Source organism: Juglans regia, chromosome 12 (genome assembly GCF_001411555.2).
Source record: "Juglans regia cultivar Chandler chromosome 12, Walnut 2.0, whole genome shotgun sequence".
Taxonomy (NCBI): Eukaryota; Viridiplantae; Streptophyta; class Magnoliopsida; order Fagales; family Juglandaceae; genus Juglans; species Juglans regia.
Window position 1 is genome coordinate 4,545,279 of NC_049912.1, and position 27,584 is coordinate 4,572,862.

The 27,584-nt window shown below is 36.8% G+C and overlaps 1 protein-coding gene across 2 annotated transcripts in view; it reads left to right on the forward strand.

Moving 5' to 3' along the window:
* The window catches only part of LOC109002031 (U-box domain-containing protein 33-like), a 43,283-nt gene extending 17,783 nt beyond the window's left edge, over positions 1-25,500 (forward strand). For both annotated transcript variants that reach the window (XM_035683871.1, XM_035683872.1), the window contains exon 8: positions 24,792-25,500. In XM_035683871.1, the coding sequence (XP_035539764.1) occupies positions 24,792-25,496 (705 nt within the window). In that variant the 3' untranslated portion in view covers positions 25,497-25,500. The remainder of the gene's footprint in view (positions 1-24,791) is intronic.
* Positions 25,501-27,584: the final 2,084 nt, after the last annotated feature.

Below are 27,584 nucleotides of genomic sequence, written 5' to 3' on the forward strand. Positions count from 1 at the left end.
TCCCAACAATAGATAGGATGTAATTTTGAGTAAGCTCGGCCGTAATTCTGCTAAAAATAATAGAGGGCTTCTCAATATTTAATCTTTGTCCTGAAGCTGTCTCATATACTTTCAAAAGACTGAACAACCTTCCCCATTCAATAGAATTATACTTAGAAAACAAAAAAGCTATCATCCACAAAGAAAAGATGAGAGATTCTAAGCTGAACTCTTGCAACTGGAACACCATGAATCAAACCATTCTCCTCAGCCTTTCCAATTAGATTACTTAGAGCTTCAACACACAAGATGAAAATATATGATGAAAGAGGATTACCTTGTCTTATACCTCTAGTTGGTTGGAAAGCTCTTTGAGGATCTCCAGTTACCAAAATTGCATAAGAGACAAATTCAATGCATTTCATCACACACCCCACCCATTGATTGCAGAATCTCATTTTGTATAGCGCTGCTATTAGAAAACTCTACTCAATTCTATCATAAGTCTTGCTCATGTCTAGCTTCAATGCCATGTAGCCTTCATTACTTGTCATTTTAATGACACAATAACATTGTCAGAAATTAGACTATTAGGAACAAAAGCTGATTGAGAAGGAGAAATTATGACTGGAAAAATTTTCTTTAATCTATTTTCCATTACTTTTGAAATAAGCTTATACATCACATTACAAAGAGAAATGGGTCTAAACTTAGTCAATTTAGACCCATTTCTCTTTGCTCCAACTATAGCCCAATGAAGGTGTTGTTAATTTTTGCTAAGCTGTCATTAGAGTTCAACACAAATAAAACTGCTTCACACACCTTTGCTCCAACTATAGCCCAATATTTTTGATAAAAGGCTGTAAGGAATCCATCTGGGCCTTGAGAGCTGAGGCCATTCATTTGACAAAGTGCATCTTCAACCTCTTGCTTAGTGTATGGTCTGATCAACATTTCATTCTGGACAACAATTACTTGAGTCTCCAATGATCCAAGGCAGTCTGCAATGTTTCTAGGTTTAGAAGAGATAAATAATTCTTTAAAGTATTATTGAAACAAGTTACAAATGCCCTCTTTAGAATGTACTTCCTATTCATTATCATCAACCAGCTTCTTTATCAAATTTGTCTTCTTCCTTTGAGATGCACACTGGTGAAAAAATTTTGTGTTTCTGTGCCCCTCATTGAACCACCTTTGCTTGGCTCTTTGCTTTGATCTAATATGATCTTCTTCAACCAATCTGTTCACAATTTTTTGCACCTGCTTAATGTTCTCATTTAGATGTCCCTTATTGACCTTTTGAAGTTCTGATAATTGAGCCAACTTAGCATTACTCACTTCTTCTTCTTTTTTTTTTTTTTTAAATTGCCAATGTTCATCTTACTCTATTGGATCAATTTCATCTTGCACTTGTTAAGGCATTTGTTAGTAAAACTCAATTTATTCTCAGACATCTTGGGTTGACTCCAACCTTCCTTCACTATCTTGTAGTACACCTTCCTTAAAGACCAACTAGCCTCGAACTTGAATGGCTTAGCATTCTTGGCCAGTTCAAAATGATTTTGTTCCATAATGATGTGCAAAGGACTATGGTCTGAGCTCAGTGTTGGAAGAATGTACACACTCGGTCTAGGGAAAGCCTCAGCCCATATATTGTTTTTGAAGGCTTTATCAGACCTCTCTTTAGTGAAGGCCTCACCATATCTGGCATTAGACCAAGTATATTTGTTGCCAATGAATCACATATCACTAAGACCACACTTATCCCCAATCTCTCTAAAGGCCTCTATTTGGTTGTAAGATCTCAAAGACCCTCAACATTTCTCTCCATAAATGAGTATCTCATTGAAATCCCCTACACATATGATTCAAAAGATCTTGCAACCCAAGATATTTTTCATATGACATTGCAGTCATCATCCCAGCAATAGATAGGATGTAATTTTGAGTAAGCTTGGCTGTATTTTTGCTAAAAATAATAGAGGTCTTCTCAATATTTAATCTTTGTCCTGAACTGTCTCATATACTTTCAAAGGACTGAACAGCCTTCCCCATTCAATAGAATTAGCCTTACAAAATAAAAAGGCTATCATCCACAAAGAAAAGATGAGAGATTCTAAGTAGCCTTTCCAATTAGATTACTCAGAGCTTCAACACAAGTTGAAAAGATAGGATGAAAGAGGATTACCTTGTCTTATACCACTAGTTGGATGGAAAGCTTCTTGAGGATCTCCATTTACCAGAATTTCATAAGAGACAGATTCAATGCATTTCATCACCAACCCCACCAATTGACTGCACAATCTCATTTTGTATAGCACTACTCTTAGAAAACTCCACTAAATTCTATCATAAGTCTTGCTCATGTCTAGCTTCAATGCCATGTAGCCTTCCTTACTTGTCATTTTAAATTTCATAGAATGCAAAGCCTTAAATGACACAATAACATTGTCAGAAATTAGTCTATTAGGAACAAAAGCTGATTGAGAAGGAGAAATTATGAGTGGCAAAATTTTCTTTAATCAATTTTCCATTACTTTTGAAATAAACTTATACATCACATTACAAAGAGAAATGGATTTGAACTTAGTCAATTTAGTAGGGGTCTTTTTCTTGGGGATTAGTGTAATGAAGGTGTTGTTAATTTCTGCTAAGCTGCCATTAGAGTTCAACACAAAGAAAACTGCTTCACACACCTGTACTCCAACTATAGCCCAATATTTTTTATAAAAGGCTACAAAGAATCCATTTGGGCCTGGAGAGCCAAGGCCATTCATTTGAAAAAGTGCATCTTCAACCTCCTGCTTAGTGTATGGTCTGATCAACATTTCATTTTGGCAACAGTTACTTGAGTCTCCAATGATCCAAGGCAGTCTGCAATGTTTCTAGGTTTAGAAGAGATAAATAATTCTTTAAAGTATTCTTGAAATAGGTTACAAATGCCCTCTTTAGAATGTACTTCCTGTTCATTATCATCAACCAGCTTCTTTATCAAATTTTTCTTCTTCCTTTGAGATGCACATTGGTGAAAAAGTTTTGTGTTTCTATCCCTCTCATTCACCCACCTTTGCTTGGCTCTTTGCTTCGATCAGATATGATCTTCTTCAACCAATATGTTCACAATTTGTTGCACCTGATTAATGTTCTCATTTAGATGTCCCTTATTGACCTTTTGAAGTTCTGATAATTGAGCCAACTTAGCATTACTCTCTTCTACTTCTCTTTTTTTTTTTTGAATTGCCACTATTCATCTTACTCTATTGCTTCAATTTCATCTTGCACTTGTTAAGACATTCGTTAGTAAAACTCATTTTATTCTCAAACATCTTGGGTTGACTCCAAGCTTCCTCCACTATCTTGTAGCACTCTTTCATTAAAGGCCAACTAGCCTCGAACCTTAATGGCTCAGCATTCCTGGCCAGTTCAAAATGATTATGTTCCATAATGATGTGCAAAGGACTATGGTCTGAGCTCAGTGTTGGAAGAATGTACACACTCGGTCTAGGGAAAGCCTCAGCCCATATATTGTTGCTGAAGGCTCTATCAAACCTCTCATTAGTGGAGGCCTCACCATATCTGCCATTAGACCAAGTATATTTGTTGCCAATGAATCACATATCACTAAGACCACACTTATCCACAACCTCTCTAAAGGCCTCTATCTGGTTGTAAGATTTCAAAGGCCCTCAACATTTCTCTCCATAATTGAGTATCTCATTGAAATCCCCTACACATGATTCAAAAGGCCTTGCAACCCAAGATATTTTTCATCTGACATGGCAGTCCTCATCCCAACAAAGAGAGGATGTAATTTTGAGTAAGCATGGCTGTATTTCTCCTAAAAATAATAGAGGTCTTCTTAATATTTAATCTTTGTCCTGAAGCTATCTCATATACTTTCAAAAGACTAAACAACCTTCCCCATTCAATAGAATTAGCCTTACAAAATAAAAAGCCTATCATCCACAAAGAAAAGATGAGAGATTCTAAGCTGAACTCTTACAACTGGAAGACCATGAATCAAACCATTCTCCTTAGCCTTTCCAATTAGATTACTCAGAGCTTCAACATACAAGATCAAAAGATAGGATGAAAGAGGATTACCTTGTCTTATACCTCTAGTTGGATGGAAAGCTTCTTGAGGATCTCCATTTACCAGAATTGCATAAGAGACAGATTCAATGCATTTCATACCCAACCCCACCAATTGACTGCAGAATCTCATTTTGTATAGTGCTACTACTCTTAGAAAATTGCACTCAATTCTAACATAAGTCTTGCTCATGTCTAGCTTCAATGACAGGTTTACCTGTCATTTTAAATTTTGTAGAATGCAAAGCCTTAAATGACACAATAACATTGTCAGAAATTAGTCTATTAGGAACAAAAGCTGATTGAGAAGGAGAAATTATGAGTGAAAAAATTTTCTTTAATCTATTTTCCATTACTTTTGAAATAAGCTTATACATCACATTACAAAGAGAAATGGGTCTAAACTCAGTCAATTTAGTAGGGGCCTTTTTCTTCGGGATTAGTGTAATGAGGTGCTGTTGATTTCTGCTAAGCTGCCATTAGTGTTCAACACAAATAAAATTGCATCACACACTTGTGCTCCAACTATAGCCCAATATTTTTGATAGAAGGCTGCAAGGAATCCATTTGGGCCTGGAGAGCTGAGGCCATTCATTTGAAAAAGTGCATCTTCAACCTCTTGCTTAGTGTATGGTCTAATCAACATTTCATTCTGGACAACAGTTACTTGAGTCTCCAATGATCCAAGGCCGTCTGCAATGTTTCTGGGTTCAGAAGAGATAAATAATTCTTTAAAGTATTCTTGAAACAGGTTACAAATGCTCTCTTTAGAATGTACTTCCTGTTCATTATCATCAACTAGCTTCTTTATCAAATTTGTCTTCTTCCTTTGAGATGCACATTGGTGAAATTTTTTTGTGTTTCTATCTCCCTCATTCAACCACCTTTGCTTGGCTCTTTGCTTCGATCTGATATGATCTTCCTGAACCAATCTGTTCACATTTTTTTGCACCTGCTTAATGTTCTCATTCAGATGTCCCTTATTGACATTTTGAAGTTCTGATAATTAAGGGCAGGTTTGGGGCACAAGACAAAACACAAAATTCTTATCTCATCTCATCTCATCTCATCATTACACATTTTTCAAATTCCCATACAAAATATAATAAACAATTCAACTTATTCAAATCTCAATACACATTGGCTACCGAGCCTCTTCAGTATTGTCGACATTGAAAAAAAAAGTCTCCTTGGTGTCTGAACTTCTCTCGTCTCTCCCGAACCCGCCGCCTCCCTCAGCGCCTCGAACCCGTCTCTCTCGAGGGGGTGGGAGCTTCGGCTCCTTCCCCCTCGCCCCACCTCTCCCTCTTCCGTCTGCCCTGTGCCACAGCAGCTCCGTTTTTGTGTTTTTTGTTTTGTAGGCTTAATAAGGGGGAACACCGGATATGGTCTCTCCGGCGACAATAGATCAGCACGAGCCTCCCCTTGGTGTTGCCCAGTCGCCGATCTTCAAGGCTACCGAAGGCGATGCCATCCGGAGTGGCGAGTTGCTCGCACGCGCGGCCAACAAACTCGTAGGCGTTCGGGGAGTGGCCTTCTCGCGACGTCGAGAGGCCCTCTACCGTCGCGACGCGCGGCGCCGCTGGGGTCTGTGAGCCCGGAACTTCCAAGATCAGTCGACGGTTTTCTCCCAGGGTGGCGCGTGTTCTGCACGCGCCTCCGCAGCCGTTCGGAGCTTTTCTTCTGCTGTTGGTTTTAGTTGTGTTTCAATGTTTTTTCTTGTGTTCTGTTTTACATATAAAAAAAAAAAAAAAAAAAAAAAATAAAAAATTTAGTCCCCGCGGACCGTGGTCCGAACTGGTGGTATGTCCCCATCTCCGCTTTGGCGGTGTATGGGATTGGTGTACCCTACCTCGCGTAGTCGGGGTATGGGGTTTGTTTACTCTGTCGGGGACAGAGATGTGTACGACGAATCTCTTAGACCTCGGTCTTTAGAGTTTTGTCGTCTGGGCTAGACCATGTCAGCCACGAAAGTGTGCTGAGGTGCTATTAACGATTGTATCTGACTTTTTAAGTCAAAGTTGTATGTCCATTTTATTAATGGAATGAGATCCTTTATCAAAAAAAAAAAAAAAAAAAAAATCTCAATACACATTTTTCAAATCCCAAAACAATAATAATATTAAAACATAATATTTTAAACTTCAAAATAAAACATAAAATTCTCATCCCACCCCCCAAACCTGCCCTAAGCCAACTTAGCATTACTCTTTTTTTTTTTTTTAAATTGCCAATGTTTGTCTTACTCTATTGCATCAATTTCATCTTGCACTTGTTAAGGCATTCATTAGTAAAACTCATTTTATTCTCAGACATCCTGGGTTGAATCGAAGCTTTCTCCACTATCTTGCATCACTCCTTCCTTAAAGACCAACTAGCCTCGAACCTGAATGGCTTAGCATTCCTGGACAGTTCAAAATGATTCTGTTCCATAATGATGTGCAAAGGACTATGTTCTGAGCTCAGTGTTGGAAGAATGTACACACTCGGTTTAGGGAAAGCCTCAGCCCATATATTGTTGTTGAAGGTTCTATCAATCCTCTCTTTAATGAAGGCCTCACCATATCTGCCATTAGACCAAGTATATTTGTTGCCAGTGGATCACATATCACTAAGACCACACTTATCCACAATCTCTCTAAAGGCCTCTATCTAGTTGTAAGATCTCAAAAAACCCTAAACATTTCTCTTCATAACTGAGTATCTCATTGTAATCCCCTACACATAACCACCCTTTAGAGCCCTTAGGTTTGATTGTATGGAGCAGTTATGAACTCTCATTTCTCTTTTGCAGTGATAGGATTACCACAAAACCCAGTTAAAATTCAATTCACCCCATCTTTTTCCCCCTTAACCAATAGAGAAATAAGATTTTGGGTATAGGAACTAATCTCAGCATCAACATCATCCTTCCAAAGGAAGGCAATCCCTCCACTAAGCCATTTACAATCAATGACAAAGCTATTTTCAAACTTAAATCTCCTTTTTATTAGTTCCACCTTATTCCTTTTACACTTTATTTCCATCAAGAAAATAAAAGTTGTGAGCTTATTTTGCACCATTAGATGTAAGTCATGAATTGTCCTAAAGTTCTAGCTGAGGCAACTCATTGCTCTTGGTGGGGCTGTGAAACAACCACCCCCATATTTGTACTGCTTGAGACCACAGTTTCCTTTCCCTTAGTTTTTGATATTTTAACCATATACTTGACAGTTCCTTCATTCGACTGACTTGCAACTCTCTTATCTTTTGTTGAACGACCTGTATTACTCTCCCATGGGCCCAAATTTAAAACTTCAAAACATTTATCGCTGGCCTTTCTTTTCCAGCTGGCCCTCTTCTTGGAATGCTCCAAAATCTAAACTTGGTTAGTAATGAATTGATCAAGGGAATTAACCTGAGCCATCAGATCATTAGGAGCCTCAGTATCTTGTGCTGAGTTGTGATACTTCCTTTGACCAGACCCTTTTTTCTCATGAGCAGAATCTTTCCTTACTGAGCTAGTTTCCTCAACCACTAGTATTTGACATGTCCCCCCTTCTACTTTGGTAATCGTAGTAACTTCCTTTTGTAGCTCTGTCTGCCTTTCCTTTTCAGGCAATGATTTTGAATTTTCCAGATTCCTTAAAAATTGCAAACCTTCCATCTTAGAATCACTGGCCTTAATTTCTATAGTTTCCATAGCAGAATTCTGAATCCACTCTCGAGACTCAGTGTTGACTTTTTGGGCTTCATCCCTGTCCTCCCCACCCTTCCTCCATGATTGGTTTTTAGATTTAGCAGACTGACTATCCCCATCACCATACCTCTTTTGATGAAATTCACTTTCCTTAACTACAGGGCCTCTTAGCCGTACACCATACTGTTATTTTCCACCATCACTCGAGATATTAAACAAGCTTTCTGGGTGTGTTTGATTATTCCACACTTGAAACAAAAAGTAGGTAGTCTTTCATATTTAAATTGCACCCATGACTTTTTACCTTCAACTGTTATGAACATACCTCTTAAGAGAGCCTTTGTGATGTCAACTTCTACCCTTATTCTCAGAAATTTCCACCAACCAATCCCCCTCTAGCATCTGCATGGACTTTGATCACCCTCCCTACACTTCCTCCAATATGATATCCCACTTCTTGTGCCATACAAGCCAATGGCATATTGTAAACTTGAATCCAGAACTCCTCTTTATTGAAAGGCACCTCATTGATCGACATGCTGCTATAAAAAACTTGAAGGCACAGAAGCTGTCGATCAAATGACCGTGGCCTGCCATTGATCACTCGATGTATGTCCTTCTCCTTGTTGAACTCTTTGAGAAACTTTTCAACTCCAACTTCAGAGAATTGGATCCAACTCTCACACCTTCAAACCTTTGTCATTGTACTCTTGAATGCTTCTTTGTAAATAGACTTATTAGCCAAAATAATGGCCAATAGACAAAACTGACCATGTTGCACTTCTCTAGTCATTGAAGTAGATGGTAGAACCATCCCTTCTTTTTCCCTCTCAGTGAGACATAACCCCTCCCACTGCTTTGCTAACTGTTCCTGCATAACCACCTTTTCAAACCAGCCACACTAGCCTAAGAGACTCACTCTATTCTAGAGAGAAACCTCACCCAACAAGTAGAGGACAATCCCATTGAACTTATGAGTTGTTTGAATAATCTTTTTCACTATCGAAAATATTTTTGGATAGTATTGCTATATAATAAGCCCGAAATCTTCAAACAAAAATAGAGAAGTTTTCATAAACTAATAGCTAGATCTTTAAATACTCACACATTTACGATATGACCTATTCTTTTTTCTTTTTATGTAAAAAAAAAAATTTATCTTTTTATTATATAGAAATGATTTGTACATGCCCCAAAATTCATATAGATATGCTCTGCACAAATCTTTATAAAAAAGTGGACCACTCTTTAAAAATTTTTTATCGAGTATTATCAACAGAGGTGGAGCTAGCTAGTTGGCTATTAAACAAAATAATTGTTTGCTGATGAGTGATTGTCAAATGTTAGGTGTCTTTCGCAATAATATAAAGCTCGATAGAGTGCTTAATTATGACTTGTTTAACAAGAGTTTTTAGGGGTGTGCAACCGAGCTAGATTTTTTTCTGGTTTGATCTGGAACCCAAAAATTCGGGTAGTTATCTGTCCGGATTGGACCCGGGCTAGTAAGATGAACACGGATCTGGTTATGTAACCGATTATTCGTTCTCATATCCTATTTTAAAAATACAAAAAAAAAAAAAAAAATCCAATTTTTTCAAATTTCAAAATAAAAATAATATACAAAAATTATATTCTATTAATATTTTAAATTTATAGTATTTTTATTCAGCTTTTTATCTCTTCTCTCTCCCTCTCTCTCTCTCTCACAAAACTCCAAAAAAAATATTTTTTAAGATAATGAAGTGTTCCAACAAGCCGCTAGAGGTTTATAGGCACCACACAGGCGACGGGCACTTGAGTCTTCATTCTTTCGTGCCACGCTTATTCTCAAATTCCACTACTTAGTAATTTACTAAAATTAAGCTATTCATTATTCTTTAAGATAGCTTTATAATTTAAAGTTTTTAACGCTTCATGTATTTTCAACTAATAACAACTTAGAGACCGTGAACAAAAATCACCTAACAAATATATATATATATATATATATATATCATGTTGCAAGCTATAGTAATGGTAAATAGTTTATCTTACTTTCTTTTATTCTCTCGTATTTGTATTTTAAGTCTAAATTTTCAAATCTTAACATCTTATGTAGTTCAAAAAAAAAAAAAAGAATAAAATTTATATGGAATATAAAATATTTTTTTATTTATCATCATTCTTGTAAGGGGATTTTCCCCCACTAAGCCCAAGAGGCTTGTGAATGGAAAGGAAAAAAGATCAAAAGCCCGGCCCGGAGTGGAGAGCCCCTAACTCAGCCAATGGGAAAGCTCCTCTGTACACGACTTACAGGAGGGATGGTGCTGCAGGGATGTGACTCGTCGATCTGAGGATCCCTCGAGTAGTGTTTAGTCCTCAAGTGCCCACCCGCACATCAGGTGTGATATACGGGGAGCCATTGATATGACAGAGAAGGCATGAACGGACCAGAGGGGAGACAGATTGAGAGAAGGAGGTTGGATAACCACGCCACATTAAGGCTCCATCACCCAAACTTCATGGGAGCAGGTATTATCTGCTCCTCAGACTTGTAGCATAAATAGCAGATCCCAGGTACGAGAATATCGCTCTGATCTCTAGACTCTCTTACTTATTTGCTACCCTCAAAGAATATTTATTAACTTTGGCATGAGAGGTTACCCAGCCTAGGCTGCCCTCTCAAAACTGCAATCTTTTGTACCTTGTGCAAGACCCGTTTTCGAAGACTTTAGTTATCGGAACTTGGCCCAAAGGTGTGCAAAACATGATGCTAGCAATTCTAATTATTTTTTTTATCTTCTAATATGATAGAATAAAATTATTACCCCAAAATAAAATAAAATAAAAATTAGTTTTATAAAAACTAATAAAATATTATTAAAAATGAAAAATATTCTTTTATGGAAGAAAACAAAAGGTTAAGCTGGAAAAAATTATCAAGTGCATGAAATTGTGTATGCAAAGGCAAAGCTAGAATATGGTTTTAAAAAGTCTTAAAAAAGTAAAAAAAGCTTACAATTCAGATATCTGGTTAGAATCTGGATATTTGGATTTACATTCGGTTATCACCCATATTCTTTTCGGGCTTATCTGGGCGGTTCTTCGCCAGTTTTTTAAAACCCGGATTCGGATCCAGCTTCGGTTATGACTGGATATTTGGATCTGGATCCGGTTCTATACCCCTAGGATTTTTTATTTTATAAAATCATCAAAGTTTATTCCATAGGATTATTTTTTAATATTTATATTTCATTAGGTAATTATAACCTCACAATGTGCATGCTTATATCCTCTTCCATTTTCGCTTATATTTGTGATAAAATAAATGGTGATGGTTTAAGTGGAAATATTTTTATATGGTACTATTGCTATACAATAAATCAATCAAGCATCTTCAAACAAGATTTATAGAGAATTTTTCAAAAACTGCAAAAAGCTAATTAAGATCTCGAAATATTTATACCTTTATGGTTTTGTCTTTGTTTTATATTTCATGCACGACATGCATGGTCATGGACCACCACGTCCCTAGCTGTGGTGGTCGGGGTATAAGGCATCGTCGGTCCTCTTGGTGGTCATCGGTAGCCACACAGGGCTCACGGCTCCTCGACTCACATTAGGTGCATGACATGCGTAGCCTTGGGCCACTGCATGCCCGACCATTGTCCTTAGGGACCACTACGTAGGTGACAGAAAGCGCCGATGGTCCACGTGGCCCACGACTGGCAGTATATCCATGTGCATGACACTATTCATGGCATGCACAGTGGGTGCTTGGACACTATGAATAGTTCATGTGTACTATGTATGTCACGGTATTGTGCACTTAAATGGACAGTACATTTGATCTCGATAGTGTGGAAATTTTCTTCCCGAGCATGGAAAGTTTGCAGTTGAGGATATGATAGTGTTACTAACTAAATAAAATAAGAAAAGCTGAAAATGCCTATCTGAGAAAAATTTTCTACTCATTTGGAGATGATTTTGCAAGCCAGGAGAGGATCACTCTCCCACTTTAAATGTAGAAAATAAATAAATCCAACAAACAACGCCACCTATTAATGTTAAAAATCGCACAACAGGCCAAAATTGGAGAAATAATCATTCCCGACCTAGGGTGATGTTTCGAGCCTCAATCGGTGTGATTTAGAGCCCCTGATGGCAGTCTTGAGCGGCTATAATGTGTCTATACGTACATCCGTAGTAGTGAATAGAAAATAAATATAGGAAATATAAATAGAAAACAAGACACAAATTTACGTGATTTGGCACAGGGTCTATGTTTATGGATTGTTTGGAGGGCAAATCCACTATTTTACAGTCTCTCATGGTCTCTCATTTTTCGTTGTACAATGAAGGCCAGAGACCTCTTTTCTGGAGAAAGTATAATATCTTGGAGCTCTTGTTCTCAAGTTGAAGATGACTTATGTGTTCTCGTAATCCTCCTTTGGTTGTTATGAAGTTCCTTTTTTTTTTTAAGTCCTATTAGTGCTTGATGAGGAATTCAACTTTATGTCACTTCATCCCCCCTTGCTAGTCTGACTTGTTTTGCTCTCTTTATAATCTTTCTCTCTTTTTTGTCACCTTCCTTCTTTTTCTTTTACACTGGCTTTTTCTTATCCCTTGTGTCTTCTCTTTACTTTCTGATTATGGTGATTATGGCCCTTTGGGATGGGCCTGAGATGCCCATATTTTCCCCCTAACATTTCACTTAGTATCAATTAACTTATATTATGAGATAAAAATAATAATCTCACTTACACAATAGATACTAATAGTGTCAAATGTACAATAAAGTTAGTAAAGTATCCTTAATACAACTTATATAAAGTTAGGACGTTGTGTTTGAAACTTTACTGGTGTATTGCAATATATGCAGGTGTCAGGGCCATAACCAAAAAAACTTGCAAAAGTGGAAGTGATCAGAAGAAAAAGGTGAAAAGTGGACATATTTGGGTTAAAAAAGCTGAAAAAAAATGTGGTAGAAGAGCTAGATGTAGTTCCGCATGTAGTAGATAATAACGATGCTCAGGTTGACCAAAATATGGAATCACATGAAGCTATGGTTGTGGAGGAACCGATTCTACCTGAAAAGGAGTCTTCGACAGAGGTTGTTCCATTCTTGGCTAGGGAGACAGAATTTGTAGCAGCTCAAATGGGCGGCAAGGATTCAGCGTCAGCTCCGTTGGTGAATGTTGCTGCTAAAGGCGATGCAAGTACAGGGATGGAGTGTGAGGTTTCTTGTGGGCCGTGTGAAGAAAAGGATGCCAACGGGTTAGGTATTAAGGTCCAAAGTGAGGGGAAACAGATTACTCAGACTGATGAATTGGTTTTGGACTTGGTGGGCCATGGAAATGAGGCTGTTGCACTTGGTAATCAGCTCAAAGGTTTATTTGGAATAGATTTTAACTAAGGAACTTGAAGAGGAAGGTGATGAAGATATTGCTCATGATGGGTGTACATTTGTTGATGAGCAAGAGTTGAACATTGCCATTACTCCCGATTGTGAACTGGAGCGAGATAAGCTGAAAGGTGATATGTCCAAAGACTATTGCTCTGATTCAAAAGGCCCAAATTTAAGATTGGTAAGATTAAAAACGAAGCTCCACTAGGGTGGTCACTCGCCCTTCCAAACTGACTTTATGATAAGTCCAATTATTTTTTTGAATATTCGGGGTCTTGGTACTTCTCATAAGCGTTTGAAGAAACTTATTAGAAAATTTCGGCCTTGTGTCATTGCTTTGGTCGAACCTTTCTTGAAGGCGGATAAAATTCCTAAATTTTTTTGGGGTTTCAACTGTGACTTGTTTCTTACTAATGAAGAGCAACAGGGAAAATTTTGGTTACTTTGGAATTCTACCATTTCTATTCATTAGTTGGCTAGGTCTAATCAATTTATGTCAATAAAAATTGAAGAGAAGAGGCATGTTTTCGTCCTTACCATTGTGTATGCTAAATGCACTCAGCTAGAGAGGAAAATGTTGTGGGAGGACCTAGAAGCTTCTGGGTGTGGTAACCTTCCTTGGGTTATTTGTGGGGACTTCAACATTATAAAAAATGATTCGGAACGGCAAGGTCATCATCCTCGTCCTTTTGCAGCTATGGAAGATTTCAACTTGTGCATTCATAACAATGGTTGGTTGGATATGTGCTCTAAAGGCCCAAGTATGACTTGGTGTAATGGTCAGGCTGGACTGGCTCGTCGATGGGCAATGTTAGATAGATGTTTCATCGATTTTAATTTTATTAATTGTTTTCCTAATGTATTTTTTCAGGTTTTGGCTCGTACTACTTCTGATCACTCCCCGTTGGTGATCCAAATGGGTGAGGATCCTTTCAGGTATGGTCCTAATCCATTTCGATTTCAGTTTATGCAGACTGATCATAGTGATTTTTTTCGTCTTGTTGAGAGTGTGTAGAGATTAGAGGGGCATGGTGTTGGCCTTTTTAATCTTTCTCATAAATTGAACAAAGTTAAGGTGGCTTTAAGGGATTGGAACCAGTCTGTTTTTGGTAGAATTGAGATTATCATTAATCAATTAGAACGTAATGCTGTGGCTGATTTTCTGGCTAAGAATGGTGCTGGAGGTTTAAACAGGGATTGAGTGGATGAAAGCGATATGCCGACCCAGTTAAGAGGGATTCTTCGTATGGATAGGATTGGACATCCTTATTTTCGCATCTCATAAGTTTGTTCTTGGTAAGTTTGGTTTTCTATGGTTTCTTTTATTCATTGGATATTATTATTTTTTTGTGTGCTCTTTCTTGTAGGTGTTGGTTTCTTTCTAAGGTTGGTTCTGTTTTGTGTTATTGTAATTTCAACAATAGTGATTAATGTTTTACTTTGGTTGGTTGTTTAGGTTTTTTGATACCTAGGTTTTGGTTTTATGCTTATTTGTATCCACCAGGTGTTTGAATGTAACCACGATTTTTCTCCACCACAAGTGAGAACTATCAATAAAATTGGGGTACCGTTTTCTTCCTAAAAAAAAAAAAAGGTAAAAAACCTGAGTCATCTGTCGCTTGGTGGCATCTTCTCTGCTAAAGATAATTTTCCTTCTGGTTCATATCAAATATTGGTGCAGAAGTAATTTGCAAAGCAGCTCCCTTTCCATTGAAAGTTCTAGCTTTCTGGTTCAAGTCAATGACCAGAGCTGGTTTATGCAAATGGGCTTCTGTCACATTGTATATCCTTTTCCTTCCGGTTCAAATCGGGGCTGGAACTGGTGGCGTAATGCACTTCTTTTTTGCTGTAGTTCTTTCTATATGTAGTGCTAGTGTGTCGGATATCAAATTTCTGGGTTAGCTGTAGTTCTTTCAATTTGTAATACTAAATACCTTCAATTTCTCCCCCAATCGTCAGTTTGGATGATGGAAAAGGTTGGAATACAACGGAGACTAAGGGCCCGTTTGTTTTCAGAGATAAACTCAAAACTATGAAAACCTTAAAACCAGTTTTCGTACGGTTAGGAAGTTTCCCGAAAACAAACACAATTTCATCCCAAGATTTTCATCTCTTCACTCAACACTGTTGACTGCCTTCTACCGTGCGAATCTCGCGTCTGTCTCCTCTCTCTCGTAAGTCCCATTTCGAACTTGCAAGCCATGCGAATCTTCTTTCACCCATCCCATCTCATAAGATTTCGATTCCATCTCTCTCGGGAAAACTGATTCTAGTGCATCCCCCGGCTGCAAATCCTTGCCATTCACATACCCTTCCAAACGACATCTCGAGAAAAGCTTATCTCCAAGAAAAATCAAAATATGTCTGGAATGTCTGGAACCTCTATTGTTCTTGCCGTGCGAATCTCCCCCGTTCCCCTACCCATCACCGAAGTGATTGCTGCGAAGTCATCTTCTCCCATTTCATTTCTCCAAGCACCCTACATATAGATAAATGCCGAAAAGTGCCAAAACCCCCCGTTCCTCCACCACAGTTAGGTGCTGCAACCTGGGTTTATCTCTAAAAAACAACTGCCATAAACGTTCCCTCACCATCCTCTGCAAGGGCATCACGGGTCCGACAACGAGGTCATACCAGGTAGTGTTTTAGGAACCCTCTAATATTTATTTTTTTATATGAATAATTTCTACAAATATCTTGTTTATTGTTGGTGATTAATGCATTGGACCAGATTTGTTTGTGGTTGTCGATCGATTAGTGGTTGTGTTTTGTTTTGGGTTTGAATGGACTCTCTTTTGTGTTTGAATTTAAAATGGTAGAACATGAAAGATCAGCAACTGATGGGCAGATAAAAGCCCTATTACCAATCTGGTTGTCTTTAATATTTGCATTAAAAAACTTGGATGACCACCAAATACCAAAATAATTTAGCAAAGTTAAAGTTATTGCCAAAGAACTTTGAGCAGGAAATGGGAAAAAAATATTATTACAATTCGTAGGCTATAATACTGAGCAATGCAAGTGTATCTGAATAATTAAATGGTCTGCTTTGTCAATATCAAGTGATGGACACAATAGTTGTATTTATATATGGTCAAAGTTAGACACAGGCAGCAAAAGACCAACCAAACCCTATAATTATAACAAGTCTCCATTATCATCTCCTACTAACATAATTGCAATTTACACCATATTAGCTTAAATTCCATGTGAAGAGCTGGAAAGTGGCTGTATTATGCAAGGGGTTTTTAAGCTATGATTAAAAACCCTATTTGACTGCCAAGAAGAAGGCAGTAGTGAAGAAGGAGAAGGACTAGGAAAATGAGAAGGAAGAATGGAAGTTTTGTTTTATAAGGTTATTTGGTTTTGCTTTTTTAATACTTTTAATCATTCATAGGTCATCAAAATTATGGGGCAACATGTCACAGGCATTGATCATATTTGTATAGTGTTAAGGGCTGAATTGCTGAATACATAAGTTTTTGTAGTTTAGTTTTGATAAATCTGGTTAATCTGAGGTTGTGTTTTTAGGTGGAAATGTGTTTTTTTAAACTATTCATATTAGATGCAAAAAAATGAAGGTAACTTGATGGTGTACTTTCTAGACACCATTCAGAGGTAGAGGAAAAATTCCTAGTGGAGAATTTAATATCAAGAGATGGAAACTTGAAATAAACTATATATGAACCCAGCTTTTAATCTAAATGGTTGGCTGCCATTAACACTAAGTGAAGGACTGAATAGGACTTAAATGGGTGCATTAGTTGAAAGGAATCGGTCTTTCTACATACCCATTTGGGAAAAAAAAAATCTAAGTGTGTATTATATTATTCACATGATCATTTCATTATGTGATAAACCTATGGAATTGCAATTATAAGAGTACGAAATTACAACAGAATATAGGATACGAAGCCTGGTTGTTTGTTTTTTTTTTTTAGCCATTTATGATCTGTGGTATGAATTATGAAGCAGTGGACAGCGATTGCTTAGTTAATTTTCAGACTAATTCAATCCTTCACTTCCTTGCAATTTCAGCCCCTCCACATCACAGTTCTACAAAACAATTGCATGTCCTGCATATATGCACATTGTGCCATTGATTCTTGCTAATAATTACAAAGCCTCTGCCTAGGAAAATAATATTATAGAACATTTCATTGATTATGTAGGTAATATATGTCAAGCTCGTATATGATCACGTGAATAATTTGGAAACACGTGTTTATTTGGATTATCATTTTGGCAGCAAACTATTTTTAACAACATTTTTAATTTATTAGCGTTACTACCTACGCTCCTTTTGATTACCTCACCCTCGGCAGGTATGACCCACTTCTAAATTAAACAATTTGGACTTCATTTATCATTTATTTGGCCATATGATATAAATGTCTTTGGATTGAAATATCATATTATTAGCATTTTCAAATGGACCCCTATACCGACATTTCACACGTTGATCCGATGATTTGGGTGGATGGAATGGAGGATGTCTTCATTGACATGATGTTAGCTGACGCCCTTAATGGTGCATTGAGGGTTGGGAAAATCACTTCTAGGGACCATGCTTCCTATGCTGCATGTCTTACGGCATTGGGAGTAAGGACGTACGAAGCGAGCCAAATCAAGGGGAAAATACATCGGCTTAAGATGATGTAACGACTTTTCACAGACCTCATGCACCAAACTGGTATGGGATGGGACTCCGATACCAAAACGGTTATAGGGAGTGATGAACACTGGGCAAATGCCATTAGGGTAATACTTCTCTAACCATGCCATATTTTTATATTACGAAATAATCCCTTTATTATATATCACTTTTTTCCGCATTAATCCCTCCCTAATATTTTGAATTTAAAATTCCTTATCCAGGCCAAGCCATAAGTAAAGAAGTTTCGTACCTCAGGTTGCCCACGATATGCAGACCTCTGTGCCATTTTTGGCGCTGTTGTTGCCACCGGCACACTCCACCACGCATCCACCCAACCACCACCATCTTCGGACGAGGAGGAGCGTCTTGACGCTGAGATGCGCCATCAGAGCCCCGCACTTGGCATCCAAGGGAACTCTGATTTTGTCTTTAATGACCCGTCCCAGTTTTCCATGGACACGGGGACACCATCGACTCACTCGTCCCGACGAAGTCAGAAGGGAGGGCAAAGCAACCAGCACGACGAAGAGATATCGAATATGGTTGCAGTGATCACGCGTTCCTACTAAGCACGCGAAAGTGTTACGATGGCAGAGGAGAAGCGTCAAGGGAAAAGCGGAGTAGAGGATCCACACATTGCATGGATAGGGATGATGGTTTCGATTCTTTTTTCACACTGTGTGGCCTTGTTACAAGCACTTCAGCCCCCACTGCCTACCGATGTTTTCTCCTGTGCGTTTGATCGATTAATGAATCCCCTGGCACAACGAGGATTTTTGGTAATGGATGATGCCCATAGGCACGCGTGGGCATAGCATAGTTGAGTGATCGAACTATGCATAGTTGATTAGTGACTAGGTTGTCTTGAGTGGTTGATTAGTTACTTTGCTTCGTTGTAATTTTTCATCGGTGTAATGTAATTTGAGTTTGCCATCAATTGTTGTTAACATTTGTTGGTTTCATGGATATCTTTGGAAGATAAATGCACTTTTTTAATTGAAATCCAGTTGTGATGTTGCGGAATAATTCTTTGTATATTAATAGTATTGTGTAATGTGTTGGGTAGAGCAACAAAATTGTGAATGTATTTGTTCATGTTATTAGAGTTTGTTTATATCACATTTTTCCTGCCTCTTGAATTGATGTCTGATTTGGTGCTCTGCCAATGGCCATCTGTAGGTTTTTGTGAACGTGATCAAATTTTCTCAAAGGCATCTACTCGAATCCCAAAGGTAGAGGTTGCTACCCCCTAGGTTATGCTTCTTCTCAAACTTGTCATATTTCTGTTCGGAGGAATATCAACCATTTTATATTCACTTGAATGAATAGATGGAAGGAAAAAACTCACAGTTTTGATGTTAAATATTTTAACATCAGAACTGTTTAATTTGAAATATTTGGTTGGTTCATTATGTGGTAGGACCTACCACATTAAATAAATATTGACTTCTCTTACAGATTAGTGTGTTTTCAAACTGGCTGTTGGAGCTGCTGATTCATTATTGTGATGTTATTGCTACTGCTTGTCCATAGTTTGATGTATAGCTTGTGCATATATATATTTGTCTTGGTTATTGTGATGAAATATATTCCATATATATTGCTGAATATGATGTATTCAAGATATTGTTTATACTACATCAACTATGAATAAGATGTATATTAACCTAAAACTAGGTGACTTTATATATATATATATATATATATATATATATATATTGGTTACTGAAAAAACTAGTGCAAGTGGACTGTTTTATATAATTTGGTCATGGGATTAGATGTTTAGCTCGTGAGAAGAAATATTTGCATGATGTTAATCTGAAGACAATTAGCCATGATGTTAATCTGGTTTGACATAAACTATTAATAGACACCTTATGGACATTTGCAACTGTTGGAGATATAGTTCATTTCCACTGCTATCAAGAGTACAATATGCATGTAACTTTTGTTAGAATATGCAGCTTTAGGTTTTGGAAATCCCAACCACTAGTTTACTCCAGATTTTTTTTTCCTATGGGTAAGAAGCCAAAAAACTAGTTACATGTCACAGGATTATGATATATTGATATTGCTTTTGACTTACCTAACTAGTTGCCTAATGGTTTGCAAATAGTGTTATCTGTGTTCATGCTGTAAAGTAAATGAATATTTTCACTGGGACTATTGCAGAGCATGTAAAAAATATTTTCTCACGCTATAAGGTCAAATTTTGTTATCAGTAATAACTAGGTTTTAGTGAGAATTGCAAAGTTAGAGACAAACCTTTTACACACTCACTTGACAATAACAATGCAAGTTTTGGCTCAACAAAATGCTAACTAAAAATTCAATAAAGGAAAAATAAAACTGACCAATCAGCTTATAAAATCACTTTTGTAGGATTCCTGTATAGATGAAATAATTCTCTTGTAAATAACAGGAAGTTATTAGGATGTTTTCTTCCTGTCGGCTCAACAGATTACTTGCCAGCTGTAGGTTTGCAAATTTGCCCTTTGCCCTTAAAGCAAAGAAATGATGTCTCTATTCATGTAAAGCTTCTCACATAGCTCCACAAATACATGGTTGTAATTCTAGCACCTAGAGGCATGCTTAGTAAATTATGAGGGTAGTCTTTCACAGTGAGAAGAAAATATGTTATTGGAAAACCACTGACTTGTACCACTGGTCATAGGGAATTGAATCACCCAGAAATAAATGTAATATAAACAGAATTAGTAACCTTTCAAAATTTTGAACTACAGGAGAAGGCATAAAGTGTCAAACTTATGCACAGTGGATCTAAGTAGTTATTAGCATGTACCAGTCCTACATGTACTCGGCAGAGTCTAGCTAGGAATAAATGAACTGTAAACATCAGGATAGAATATAGGAAGATAGAAACAGGAAGGACTTATTATAAAGTTCTCCTAAAAAACAGTACTTAAATTTTTTTTATATTCATGGCCATGCATAGGACCACGGAAACTACCATATCAACAACAATAGTGAACAGAAAAACCATTAGTAATTAATTAGAACATTGCAATTTGGACTGAAGTGGACCTCTTGAATTACTTGGGTCTTTCATCTTAATTTATAATGTTGCGGTGTACTTTAGAGAATCCCAAAAGTTTGCATGATTCTTTGCATATATTGAGCTTGTTGGTTGCTTCTCTATAATGGAAACGTACACTCATGAAAACTACTTCACAATGCTATAGGTCCCTCCTATTGGTCTATTCTCCAACTTGTCTTGAGTTTTTAGCCCAGTTCCACATCATATAGTAGAGAATGGAGCATAACAATTCTTGGACCGACGGGAGTGATAGTGGTGATCTGATGGAGCCCATAGATATCATGAACACTATTAGGATACTGTCCCACAGACAGCGAAAGAATCACCCAAGGCCATACCATAATATAGGCCTCTGAGGGAATCAATATATTTTAGGAATTCTAAATGGTCATCTAGATAATTGAAAGATTATGTTTCATATAGAGGTACCTACATTCCGCTGTTTATGCGGATTGTTACGTAACAATCACTTGATACGTGATTCTAGAAGAGAAGTGACGGTGGAGGAAGCTGTGGGTATGTTTTGCCTTCTTGTGGGCCATGCAGAAGACCAGCGAATTGTTGGGGACAGATTTCAACATTCGACGCAAACAATCAATAAAAACGTTAGAAAAGTCATTAATGCATTATGTGAGGTTGGGAGGCATTTGACTGTGCCAACTCCAAGGAACAGCTTGCATCCTTTTATTTCAAGCAACGATCGTAATTATCCTTGGTTTTAGGTACCAATTAAAATTCAAACTTTGTTTTACAACATACAATGTAACAATCATATCATGCATTAGTTGGTTGTGTTAGGCAGTTGGGATTGAATTGTTGAGTTTATAGGGATGCATTGGCGCGATGGACGGTACGTTGATACCAGCTGTCGTCCTAGCTGAGTTGTGCGAGGCATATCGAAATAGGTTGGGTAGAGTTGCCCAAAATGTCTTGGCAATAGTTGATTTCTATATGAAGTTTATATTTGTTTACACTGGATGGGAGGAATCCGCACATGATGCACGTGTGTTCCACCATGCTGCTAGTGATCTAGAAGCCTGTTTTCCATGGCCACCAGAGGGTAATTTTTTCTATAAACTTTGTCAAATATTATTAAGTTGGAACTTTCATTGTGATTGCTGTTATATTAATTGAAGTTTGTGCTTTGAAAATAAATGGACTCTCAGGTCATTATTATCTTGTGGATTCAGCTTATCCATGCACTAGGGGATTGCTTTCCCTATCCAAGAGAACGTTATCACCGGAGTGATCGTCACAATCACAGGGGTTTTCATGGGTATAAAGATTATTTTAATTATCGCCACTCAACAGTTCGTAATATTGTAGAACGAACATTTGGTGTTATAAAAGAACGATTCACCATTCTCTCCAACATGCCTCCATATTCAGTTGAGAGACAATGACTTATTATTACAGCGTGTTGTCCACTGCACAACTATATTAGAACGGTCATCCTCGATGACTGGATATTTCAAACGTGGAGTACGATGCATCTACCTGTTATTGAGCCTGCAGTTGCTGGCAGGGCATCCTCATCTGGTCATGTAGACTTGTCAACTGAAGCCCAAAACAATATGGGTGCGATTAGAGATCAGATTGCCATTTCTATGTGGAAAGCAAGGGATGGCCATTGATGGTGTTATTTAATTCATTACGCGGGTATTTAATACTGATTTTTTTTTGTTGCCTTTGAAAGTATCCTTATTTTCGACAACTGATGTATTTTATGCGAGATGTGAATTTAAACATGATATAATTCTTGATGTGGATTGCTCAATATTTATACTAGACATATTATTTATTTAATGACAAATGGTAGATGAATTACGTTATTGGATTTGATTATTTATTTGTTTATTTATAAGGTTGTTGGGTTTAATGATTAGTGTTTTTAATCTTCGTTCAGATTAAAATAGGTTTGACGAAGCTTCCTTTATTAACACACGTGTTTATGTATAGCAAATATCACGCAAATAATTTTAAATATTAAAAAATAAATTCTTTCTCATCCATGCATCACATTTATTTTAATATTTTTTTTTTAATGAGTGTCTGCTGTAGTAATAATGAATGGCAAAAATCATATCAAAATATTAGGAATCACTCAAACAAATATTTGATAAAATAGGTACTACATACAAAAGATTTTAGCATATTATTTTTTAAATGAAATTTTGGTTTTTTTTTTTTTTTACATTACAAATATTTCTAGTGACTCAGCAAAATATTTGATAAAAATAAAAAATTATTACACATGGATTTTTAATAAAGGAAGCATGCAAGGAAAACAGGAAAAAAAAATGTAACGAACATAGCAATAGTGCCCTTTCAAACGCTTGGAAGCTATTCATTCCGAATCCGCTGTTCATGCACGGGTTACAATTCGTTTTCAGTGGCTGAGTTGTGTTTAAAAATAATATTATTAGTTGTGGGTCCCACAACAATCAATTCTTAGTAAAAAAAAGTCAAATTAATCTCATCTCATCTCTATAAACAAATATAATTTTATCTCATCTTATATTATTTTATTTATACTCAATATATCTCAATATTATTCACATATATTTTAAAAGATCTCATCTCATCTCATCTTTAAAAATAAACAGACCCTAAAATAGGAACCCACCCTCCTCTACTCCTCCCAAAAGATAATTTCCATTAATTGTATTAGACATCGTCAATGGCCGTTCATTATTAGAAAGAAACCATATTTCAAACCTCAATTTCATTTCCTTTAGTGGGGAGGGAAGAAAAGAAAAAAAAAAAAACAGAAAAGGGAAGAGGAGAGGCAGCACGATGAATAAAAAAAAAAAACTCCATAAAAATTCAAATTTTTTAAATTTTAAAATAAAAATTATATATAAAAATTATATTATAATAATATTTTAATATATTATTTTTATTCAACTTTTTTTTTATCTCTTCTCTATCTCTCAAAACTCCATAAAAATAATTTTTTAGATAATGAAGTGTTCCAACATGCCGCTGGAGGTTTGTAGGCACCACACGGGTGATGGGCACTTGATGGTAGTAGTTTCGGGAACCTGGCAGATTTATGGATCATAGCAGGAGCGGAGCTTAGAAGAGCAGCTTCAACAAGCGATGGCAGATTTAAAAAAAGAGGCACTCGTGCGTCAACGTGGAGACGAATATATGATTGACGCTATACGAAGAGTAAGCTTTTTAATTACTAGTTCTGCTTGGCGTATAAATGTAGTGTTAGAAAGAAAGAAAGAATGAATGAAGAAGATGAACTTCTTCAACTCTGAGTTCATGAGGGTTTTCTTTACACTCCACATTACATGTATCGAAAACAATACACACAACTTTTTAAATCTTACAGAAATTGCTAATAATCTGACCAATAGGCCCAAGCTGCAGAGAAGCAGAGAGACATATGCATAGAAGAACTCCGGATTTCCAAAGAACAGGAATCATCATTAAAGAGCCAACTTGCAGAGTTACTGAAAGAAAGGGATGAACTGCAGATGGAGCGTGATCATGCACTGAAAGAAGCTGAAGGGCTAAAGAGAAAAGAAGAGGACTCAAATGGACACTGCATGCTCGAGCTGCCTGAATTCTCCCTTTCTAAAATTGCAGAAGCTACTCAAGGATTTCATGAATCCCAGAAAATTGGACTAGGAGGATATGGCAACATTTACATAGGTCGCCTACAAACTGAGGTAGCTATAAAGATGTTAAATTCTCATGGCTCCCAAGGCCCCCAAGAGTTCCAGATGGAGGTTTGTATATGCATTAATTGAAAAACACTGGAGTAGTTTAGATCTGAAAAATATTTTACTTAAATAAGTTAGCATGTTTGGAGAAATTTTCAATACGAAAGTTTTGAAAAGGTATCAATGAGAGTATTTTGATCTCAAAAACTTTGGTTGAATAATTTGATCTTAAATTTAATATTGATTGTATACGTATATATCAGGTTAATGTATTGGGTCAGTTGAGGCACCCCAATCTTGTGAAACTCATTCAATCTTGCCCCGAAGCTTTTGCACTCATCTATGAATATCTTCCTAATGGAAGTCTTGAAGATCGACTCAAATGCAAGGACAACACTCCTCCATTGTCATGGCAAACTCGACTACGGATTGCCACAGAGTTATGCTCTGTCATCGTGTATCTTCATTCCAGTATTCGACCTCACACAATAGTGCATGGAGATTTGAAACCAGCCAATATTCTCCTTGATTCCAACTTTGTATGCAAACTTGGTGACTTTGGAATTTGCCGAGTGTTAAGCCGCAGTCAAAGTTCAAGTGACAGTGTAACAGTGTGTCATAACACTATCGCAAAGGGAACCGGAGCTTACTTAGATCCTGAATTTTACCAAACAGGAGTTCTTACTGTGAAGTCAGATGTTTACTCCTTTGGAATCATTTTACTGCAATTGCTGACAGGGAAATCACCACCCTACTCTATAGCACATGATGTCAACGCTGCCTTACTTGCAGGCAATTTTGAATCCCTTTTGGATCCTTCGGCTGGACGTTGGCCATTTGAGGTTGCACTATGTTTGGCTGAATTGGCACTGATGTGTTCTGAAATTAACAGAAAAAAGAGACCAGATCTTGGGACAGTTGTGTTGGAGCTACTCGAATCATTAAGGGATCCAGCAGGAGGTACTTGAAAGGATTACCCACCAAGTTGGAGCTTGGCTATAAATAATTAAATGTTTTGGTATTTGTAGATGAGAGTCTATTCTTGTAGGAATATGGATGTTTGAGTGGTATTTGTAGGTGAGAGTCTATTCTAAAATTCCATTGAACTTATGAGTTGTTTGAATAATATTTTGCTTTTCCAAAATATTTTTGGATAGTATTGCTATACAATAAGCCAGAAATCTTCAAACAAAAATAGAGAAGTTTTCATAAACTAATAGCTAGATCTTTAAATACTCACATTTATGATCTGTTTTTTTTTTTTTTGAGTAAAATTTATAGAGAATTTTTCAAAAACCTGCAAAAAACTAATTAAGATCTCGAAATACTTATACCTTTATGGTTTTGTCTTTGGTTTACATGATAATTATGACCTTGCATTTTTGATCAGTCATAAGAAACTCCATTTTCCTTTTTTCCTTCATCTGTGCTGGTGTGAGTTTTGGCCGATGGGGATATATAGTTTCTCTTTTGTTGGGTTGGTTCAGGTCTTTGGAATTGGAGAAGGGTGTGTTGGGTCCTTTGTCAAGGTATTGATTAATGTTCTTCTATTGACCATAATACATGCTGTAACGTCCCGTCCCCGAGGGTCCAGAGAGTTAACTCATAAAACCTGATAATCAACTCTAACAAGGCTAGAGTACTTCCAAAGTCAAGAATATATCTATTTTCCCAAACCTCAAATCGAACGTAAATACTTCAATTAAATAAATCAAATAAACTCATTTATCCAATATTCAATCCAACAACCCAAATAAAATCAATTCTTCTTCATGTCTCAAATAACAACTAGAAATAATATAACATTAACATATGTCCCCATAAACCGTCTAAATCCATTGAAGCAAACTTAAGAAAAATAATTAACCTCCAACACCAACACTAATATCATGGGATACCCAACCACAAATCACTGCTAATCTTCTCCATAGACTCTAATACTGATCCTCAGCTGAATCATCGATATCATCTGAAATATTATGAAGATTAACGGGGTGAGTTATCAATAACTCAGCAAGCAGAGAGCATATACTAGCATGTAAACATGAGCATTTATAACATTTGATAAGTAGAACAAAACATTTACTTCCAGAATGCAGAAATGAAACTTTGTACAAAAGCATTAGAGCGAAGTTTTCAGAAAAATAAACTCATTCCAAAAAGAAAATTCGTTGGCATTTCCAATCTGAAACATTATAATTAAGTCATCTCTGAGCATCACATCGGGACGATACCATATTTAACCCCTATGGTAGGGTTATAAACTACCATTATACCCGTGACTGGGCCATATTCCATGTTTCACCCCCGTTGTAGGGTTATAAACCACCATTATACCCGTGGCTGGGCCTTAACAGAGACAAAACGGATTTCATCGAAAATCCGGTTACAAACATATACAAAATCAGAACTTCATGCCAAGATTTTCAGATAACACATCATATCAAACAAAACACTGAAAAGTTTCAGATCATTTCACATGTTCGAGATAAACATAAACAAAATATTCTCATTTGTTCATAACAAAACTTTTAGAATTCCTTATTCGCTCTCTTACATAGTTCAGAAACAAAGTGCACAAAACTAGCTCATGTCTACACCAGTCATGACGGAAAACACTTTCTCTTATATTGAATTTATGCATATGCAGAATAAACATCTGAGGTTATTTTCAGATCATTTCTTTTAAAAAACAAACACGTTTATTTTCAAAGTCAACCTCATTTTATTTCTTTTATGCAAAACTAGTATATGAACCCCGCTTACCTGACTTCTTCGTATTATCAACACCTTGAGCCGGAACTCTAATAGTAACACCACCTAAACAAAAAGAACATATATTCAACATTTAATAACCAATCTAGTAGACTGTTATTTATTGAGTAATAAATCAAAACAGTCCCTTCACAGCTCCATAACTATCTAACAATTAAACCCAAACAACTCTCCCTTCAAATCATTCGCATTTAAAACCCAAAACAACCACCTTCTATAACACCAAACCAATCATAATTATTTCCAAAACCAACAATTGCAACTTCAATAATTAAAAACAT